Genomic DNA, 8,523 nt, shown 5'->3' with positions numbered 1-8,523 from the left:
TATTAATGATAATTATTTCAAAATAAATAATATATACATCTGTAGCAACCCTTGAGAAGATTTAAAAATCTAATAGTTCTCTGATTTACATTTAACTTCTAAAACTGCAAATTAAAACTACAAATTAAAAACTGAACGTCTTTTTTACACCTTGAACCCAAGTACCCTTGAGCTTCACGAGGTCTTCCAATAATACGAATTACTTGAATAATGCAATTTTAACGAGGTGAGAAAATGACCGAAATACATAAATACTGTACTGTTCTGCTTTCAGAGATCGGAAAATTACGTGGTCGTGAAGGAGTTTGCCGAGGGCAGTTTTTCGGTGGACGTCGGCGAAATCGTTGAGGCCGTCGAGCATGGGGATTCAAAGTAAGCACCGTTTCCTTTGAGTTCTCGCATAAAAAAAATGATTGAAGCATTAAAAAGAAAAAACGGGGCAATGCAAATATCGGAGTTCGCTGCCTCATTCGCCTCTGTATGCTTGTGTATATATATACATCTATCTGCGCACGTGCGTGTTACATTGCTATTTTGGTACTATGTTAAATCTGGCTTCTTAAAAATATCTAACCATAGAGATATAACGTATCTAACGTTAACAGACAGCTTGCCACATGGATCCCACGATTTGTTGTAGCTTTAGGCAGGTTTATGAAAAACAATGTGAAACAACAATAGCAACATTGCAATCACGCCGGAACTGGCGGTGCTTCAGAGGTTCGCTGCCAATTTCCAACGATTGTTATTTTGTACAATAGACGTCCTTGTCTTAGAGGAAATTTTTGTTTCCTAACGATTTTCATCAGCTTATACAATTTAAATTTGGATCACTGAGAAATGGGTTTTATTGAATGCACCGAAACAAAAACAGAGTTTCATTAAAAAAAACATTGTTCATAAGAAAATGGTATGAAACAAAATTGGAAACCTTGTTCCTGTGTAGAGCACTGATTAAGATTAGTAAGATGTACTATTTAAATTCAGTGACATCTCACTGATTCAAATTCAGAGGCTAAATTACTTTGTTCGGGATGGTCGCAGCTTAGGGAAAACCTGGTAATTAGAGAATTTTATTCTTCAGGAAAAGTCGGGGAAAGAGAAATATTTTAGAAAGAAAAAAGTTTTTAAAGTCAAAACATTTCTGTAAGTAACTGTCAAGAATAATCATCACTTCTTTTTAAATATTTCAGGGTATTTTAAAAGATTCCAAGAAAATTTTCAATACATTTTAATAATTTCGAGAAATTTTAAAGGATTTTAGGAATTATATTTTTAAAACTTCTGAGGAATTTTGAAGCGCTTTAAGACGGATCACGGGATTTCAAAATATTTAAAAGGATTTAAAATATTTTTGGGTATTATAACAAATTAATATCATTTCGAGTGATTTCAGAAGATTTTAAAGGATTTGAAATATTTTAGAGTATTTTAAAAAATCCCAAAACATTATAATCATTTGAAGATATTTTTAAGAGGATTTTCAAAATTTCATTGTTTTTTAAAGCATCCAAGGAATTGTAAAGAGCTTTTAAAACTATCAAGAGATTTCAAAAGATTCCAAAGAATTTAAAATATTTTAGGGTTTAGAAAAATGTCAAGACATTTTCAAGAGCTTTAAAAATTTTCAATGAGTTCCAAGAAAATTTTCATCATTTAAAGTATTTTATGTTATTTTAAATCAATTGATTTTTATTATTTCGAGGGATTTTAGAACATTTTAAAGATTTTTGAGGTATTTTTTTTAATTCCGAGGAATTTTCAAGAAATTACAAAATTGCAAAGATTTTCAAAATATTATAATGGATTTGAAATATTTTAGATTATTTTAAAAAGTCCAAAAACATTGCTTAAAAAATTTCACTTATTTCAAGGTATTTTTGAAAGAATTTTCAACGTTTCAGTGTATTTTTAAAACTTCCAAGGAATTGTAAAGAGCTATAAAAAGTTTCAAGTGATTGAAAAAAAAAAAGGATTTGAAATATTTTACGGTATTAGAAAAATTATCAAAGCATTTTGAAATACTTTTAAAAACTTTAAGGAATTTAGAAAGATTTTAATAATTTAAAATGCTTCGTGGTATTTTAAAACATTCTAAGGGATCGTCCATATATTACGTAACACTTTTTTCTTTTGTTTATATCGTTGTGTCTTTCTCAACTTCACATCAATTTCATGCTCGTCTTTATTCAAACAAAAGAAAAACGCGTTGCGTAATTTATGGACGATCCCTAAGGTAGTTTCAATTGATTTTTATCATTTCAGGGAATTGCAAAGGATTTTAAAGATTTTGGGGTATTTTTTTTTAATTCTAAGGAGTTTTCTAGAGCTTTAAGAAATTGCAAGGAATTTCAAAAGACGATTTGAAATATTAAAAAAATTTTTTTAATGATTCCAAAGATTTTGGTTTGAAAACTTCAATCATTTGAAGGAATTTCAGAAAATTTTTAATATTTTAGTGTATTTTTAAACGAAGTGTCCTAATTTCAAACTTACTGAATTCATTGAATTTTTTCACATTTCTCAAATGCTTTCAATTCATTTGCATTTTTTTAATTCACCTTGCAATTTTACGAATTTCAGCGAATACTCGACATTTTTCTTAAATTATTTTAAATTCACTCAAATTTGACTAAAATCGATGGAATTTTTAGGATTCTTTTTAGTTTTTTGAACTTAACTTAAAACGCTTTGAAGTCCTAAGAATTAAGTTCTTTTCAATTCTTTCAAATTTAAAATAACCTTAGACATTTTGATTTACTTTTTGGGTTAGAAATTGGTTACTTTTGGTAACTTTTCTTAATTTAAGTAAATCACTTTTTCACTTGCTATTACGTTTTTTCCCTACCGACTACACCCTGTACCTTAGCCGACTTTACGCCATACCCTGACTGACTTTAACCCCTTACCCTAGCTAAATTTAACCCTTGCCTTAGCCGCCTTTACCTCTTACCCTAACCAAATTTACCGCTCTACCCCAGCGAACTTTACCCATAGATAAATTAATTAATTAATTACTATAGATAAATTTACCCATTGTCCTAGCCAACTTTATCTCGTATCCTATCCAAATATATCTCGTACTCTAACCGTCTTTACCCCTTACCCTAGTGGATCTTACCCCGTACCCTAACTGACTAGACCTCGTACCCTATCTAACATTACCCCACCTTACTTGACTTAACCCTGTACCCTGACCAACTATACCTCGTACTCTAACCGTCTTTACCACTTACCCTAGTGGATCTTACCCCGTACGCTAACTGACTATACCTCGTACCCTGTCTAACATTACCCCACCTTACTCGACTTAACCCCGTACCCTAACCAACTATACCCCATACTCTAACCGTCTTTACCTCTTGCCCTGTCGGATGTTACCCCGTACCCTATCCCACCTTAACCCCAACCTACTCAACTTTACACTGTACTCTAGCCAAGCTTACCCCACGCTATAGATGCGGGAGTGGAAATGACTTGATTAATGTCTTAATAGGTTACAAAACCCTTTTTTGTAGGCACATGGCGCCTAATTTGATTTTTTTACAAAGGAATTAGCCTGCGGTGGCCATAAGAATAATAAATAAAAAATTGTTTTATTTCATTTATGAAAGATTCTATATTGAAAATGTTACAAGATTTGAATTTTGGTCTTAACATATTAATTGGCAGGGAAAATGAAAATATAGACAGGGATAAATCAATTAATCTTGAAACTAACATTTTTCGGCCACCTTGTTTATTGTTTAGCAGTTAGTTTAGTTGTAAGTACGAATTAGGTATAATAATAAATTTTAATCCACTAATTAAAGACAGTGATATGATATTATGCGCCTTAAAACAATTATTATAATTTGTGCAATAATATTAATTTGTACAGTAAAATAAATGCAGAAATTTTCAAAAGCTATTTATCAATCATTTAGAGGAGTGCATAACTTTGAATTTCGATGTACAAGGATTTTATTATTCTTAAGATAATATTTTTCAATGTAAAGGTTTCAGAATTAAATTTTTTATATGATAGCCTTTGTAGTAAAAAATTTAAATTCTTAATTTGTTTGAAATGCCTTGGACATTAATTTTAAATGAGACGATTAAAAGTCAACCATTTTTTCTTTAAAACATATGAAATAGAACATTTACGAAACAAAATTTTTAAATTGTACATGGGAGAAAAAAGTTAACTGTCATTTATCTTATGTTAAAATTTAATTTTAATAATGTACAGCTTGTGTTATTTTTTCTGTATATCATTTTATTAAGAGCACAAATAAAAAATATTGAATATTACAAATTGAAAAATTGAAATTAGAACGTATAAGAGTCCTTGGCAAAAAAACGAGAAGGTATGTACCCCTTTTTTATTTTCTACACATTGAAGTCCTTTTTCAACTAATTTTATAATAATTTTTCCCTTTTATAAATTAGAATTTTTCCACAATATAAATTGTTCTTTAAACAGAAAAATGTTTCCTTTGATTTAAGGTTCCATCCATAAATAACGTATTAGCTTTTTGGGAGGAGGGGTTCGGGAAAATTATACGATCTGTTATATGAGGGGGTGGGAGAGGGGGGGGAGGCTGATACCGTTACGTAATATGAAATAAAAACCAACCTCATAGGAAAATTCATTTATAAAAAATTCCCCTTTTTCTTTTTTCTTGTCTTAAATGCGGTGTGAATTTTGCTTGAAAATTTGTCTTTTTTGATTAAATGTATTGCTTTTTGTTAAAAACTAAAATATGTTATTAATTAAAATATCTGTTTGATTCAAGGTTGTACCATTAAAAAAAACATTTTTTTAAGATTGATTATTTTAGTTGAAAATTCGTTTTTTTTAGGTTGAATATTAATGCTTTTGACCGACATTTTAAATATTACAATTGGAAATTCTTCATTTTAGTTAAAAATTCACTTCTTTGGTTAAGGATTAAGCTATTTGATTTGAAAATTCGTTTTTCTTTTTTAAATTGAATTTTTCAACTGAAAATTTAAGTATCCCATTGTTGGTGAATTTTTTTTTTTATTTAAAAATCCACATTTTTCTTGGAAATTTAGCTTTTTTAGTTCAAAAGTCAGCTACTTCATTTAAAATTCATGTATTTTGTTGAAAATTCTTCTTTCTCCTTAGAAAAGTAGTATTCTTGATAACTACTTTCTACATGGGGGAGGGAGGAGTCAAAAAGTAGTTTTCGTCAAGTGTTTCTTTGAAGAACTTTATAAATTTGAATCTCAACAAACAACTTGAAATTCTTGCTTGGTCCTATTTTCGAATTTATCAACAATCTTTGAGAGTTTGCAGCAGCTGCTCACTAAGCGCAATAATAAAAACTGCAAACTCTTCAGCTGGTGCATCATAATATTGGAAATAAACGATGCGCTAATCCTGAAACTTCAGGAAAGATAAATGGCGACGTTCTAAGAAAGTTTTCACGACACAAGCATGTCAAAATTATTTTTTTTTACAGTCAGCTGATACTCAAACCAAGAAGGATCATTGCCCTGTTCAAATCTCGTATGCTTATTTTTACTGCAGTATTTTTACACTTTGCTAGTCTATATAAACAGTAATAACTGTAGCACAGTCAACGCGAAACTAATGATTTACACGGTGCGTGAGAATCTTAGAGAAGAAATTTTGCAAAAACCAGATTTAAAAAATATATTGTTTTCTATAACTTTAGATATAAAAATAAAATAAGGCTAGAATTTGAAAAAATTATCTTAATTGACGTTACCAATTTTGAGCTTTTTTGATGACTTAAATCATCTTTGACGTCAGTAGTTTAAAATTAGTTCAAATTAGTTCAAAAGTTTCTGAAAGCGGAGGAAATTTGAAACATTTGAAACATTTGGAACGTCTAAGATTACAAATCGAAATCCATTGCATTTTCAACAAAATAGTTGAATTTCCAAACAAAAAAGGTTTACTACAAGCGAAATGAATTTTTAAACCAAAAAGACGAATTTAAGAAAAATATTAATTTTTGATCAAACAGTTCCATTACTAATGAAGCAGTTGAACTTTCAAGCATCAAAGATGAATTTGCATAGCTCATTTTTTTAATGGTTACATTTTCAAGCAAAAAAGACTCATTTTTCGAAGTCAGTTGAATTTTTAACCAAAAAAATGACATTTATAAAATAGTTGAATCTTCAATCCAAAAAGGTAAATTTGTAACCAAACTGTCGAATTTTGAAGAAAAAAAAACACTTGAACTAATTAAAGTTAAATTTCGAACAACAGAAGTGAATCTAAAGAAAATTAATTTCTTTATAAAAGAGTTCACCTTTCAACTAAGCACTTGAATTTTTAACAAAAAAAATATGAACTTTCAAACAAATAGTTACATTATCAATCAAAAAGAAAAATTTTCAACTAAGAAGACTAATTTTCAATCGAAAAAGACGAATTTTCAACAAAATATATACATTTTCGACAAAAATTTTGAATTTTAAAGCCAGAATAAGCGAATGATCTACAAAACAATTTAATTTTCAACCCAAAAATATTATTTTTCAACAAACAAGTTTATGTACTACTAAAAAGTTAAATCTATACCAAAAAGTTTATTTTATAATTAAATAGCTGAATTTTCTGATAAAAATATAAATTTTCAATATGGAAATTGATTTTCAAGACAATAGTTTCATTTTTCACCAATTTTTCGCATTTTCAAGCGAAAAAGAGGAATTTTCTACAAAACACTACCATTGTCAACTCGAAAATATGAAGTTTCTACCAAAATTATGAATATTCAACCAAATCAAAATAAATTTTTCAAGAACTATTTTAAGTTTAAACCGAGTAAAACTCAAATGTTTAATTTTTTTACCAAAAAAGATAAGTTTTCCTCAAAATTCATGAATTTTGAACCCACGAGTCTAATTTTCAGCGAAAAGAAGAAAAGAATGTCAACAAAATAGTTGAATTTTTCACTAAAAAAGATAAGGTTCTAACTAAAAATGGTATAGATAAATTTTCAGTTTAAAAATTTAATTTTCAACGCAATCTTCAGCGAAGGAATATTCTTCAGTCACGAGAGAGAAAAAATGCCAACCAGATTGTTGAATTTTCAAGCTAAAAAGAAAAATTTTCTTCAAAAAATTTGATTGTTTAACCTCGGAAGTATACATTTTTTAACAAAAAGTATATTTTCCATCAACTAGATGAATTGTCTACTAAAGGAGTGGTATTTTCAACTAAGAAAGATTTTACCGTCAACAAACAAAAAAATTAAACCAAATTGTTAAATTTTATATACAAAAATGCGAATTTTTCACAAAACATATTTAATAGTAAATTGTTGCACCAAAAAAATTGAATTTCGATCAAAAATGGTTGAATTTTCAACCAAAGATATGAAATTTTTACCAAAAGAGATGAATTGTGAACTAAAATCATCAAGCAACTATTCTAACTACCAAAACATTTGGTGAACACAACCGTGCAATTTGGTTGGGGCTAGCAAATAATTTTTTCCCATATACTAACCATATTTTATGATAGAGCAAAACAAAATTTTGTTGATTCTATTCAATCTTTTTTTGAGTGAAGTAAAACTCATATAATTTATTTATTATGAGAGGGGCATTTTCTTAAGAGAGAGGAAATTAATTCTAAGAAAGGTACAGTTTATCTAAAAAAATAATTTGTTTAACTGAAGAAGAGTTTTTTCAGCTGAGGAAATCAATCTTCTTCCGCGTCAATCTGCCTTCGTTATAATAAAATGGAAATCACTACATGCTTAGGCTTACACTAATCCCGGCTCTGGCTGGTAATGCTTCCAGTAAATCTATTTTAACACCGCATCAACTTCGCATTCGTGTCATTTGCAGTTTCTTAGCGCAATGTATCTAACGTTTCAGAATCAAATCCGTTATCAACATGGTAGTACCATAAAATTGACGTAGGATGGGACCATTTTTTATACAGATTCCTTTTGCCGATATTCACATTTACATTCATTCATTCACATTCACATTCACATTCATTCATGTGAAAGTGGAAGTCTAGGTAGTGAGTACGGTCGTGAGGGGTACATTGGGAAGATAGAAATTAATTTACATAGTAGTTGGGGGGAGGGGGGGTTGGCTAAATAGGGAAAGTGAGGTTAGGTTTGCAAGTGAGCGGGTTAGTTTTGTGCAAAGAAACTGAAATTTTAGGGCGTTAAGCGGCAGCAGCCTTAAGAGACATCTGTGGGCGGCAGTAAGTACTTTTGTGTATGGATAAGTTACAGTTACCGACGGACGAGCGGGAGATGGGCAGCGAGAGTACTGGCAGTGCTGGTAGTGAAGTAGACGGGGAGGAAATTTCCAGAGGGACACGACGGCCAGTTGTGCGTGGCCCGGTTTCAAGTGGCGTGTGAGGGAGGGGGAAGAATTGGAGCGGAAGAAGCGATCAGGCAAGGGAGAAAATGTCCAGTGCAAGTGAGGGGGAGGATCTCTTGAAGAGGAAAAGGGAAAGCAAAGAGAGTCCAGAGAAAAGCGCGCTAGAGAGTCCCTTTAAAAAAAGCGTAC

General features: G+C 30.2%; 1 protein-coding gene across 7 annotated transcripts in view; it reads left to right on the top strand.

The window, feature by feature from the left end:
- LOC117180885 (obscurin) overlaps positions 1-8,523 on the top strand; it is a 250,331-nt gene that overhangs the window by 87,672 nt on the left and 154,136 nt on the right. For all 7 annotated transcript variants that reach the window (XM_033373461.1, XM_033373455.1, XM_033373460.1 and 4 more), the window contains one exon: positions 275-372. In XM_033373461.1, the coding sequence (XP_033229352.1) occupies positions 275-372 (98 nt within the window). The remainder of the gene's footprint in view (positions 1-274; positions 373-8,523) is intronic.

The sequence above is a fragment of the Belonocnema kinseyi genome, chromosome 9, assembly GCF_010883055.1.
Source record: "Belonocnema kinseyi isolate 2016_QV_RU_SX_M_011 chromosome 9, B_treatae_v1, whole genome shotgun sequence".
NCBI classification, from domain to species: domain Eukaryota; kingdom Metazoa; phylum Arthropoda; class Insecta; order Hymenoptera; family Cynipidae; genus Belonocnema; species Belonocnema kinseyi.
The sequence above is the reverse complement of the archived record's forward strand: the minus strand, read 5'-3'. Positions and strand labels throughout refer to the sequence as shown.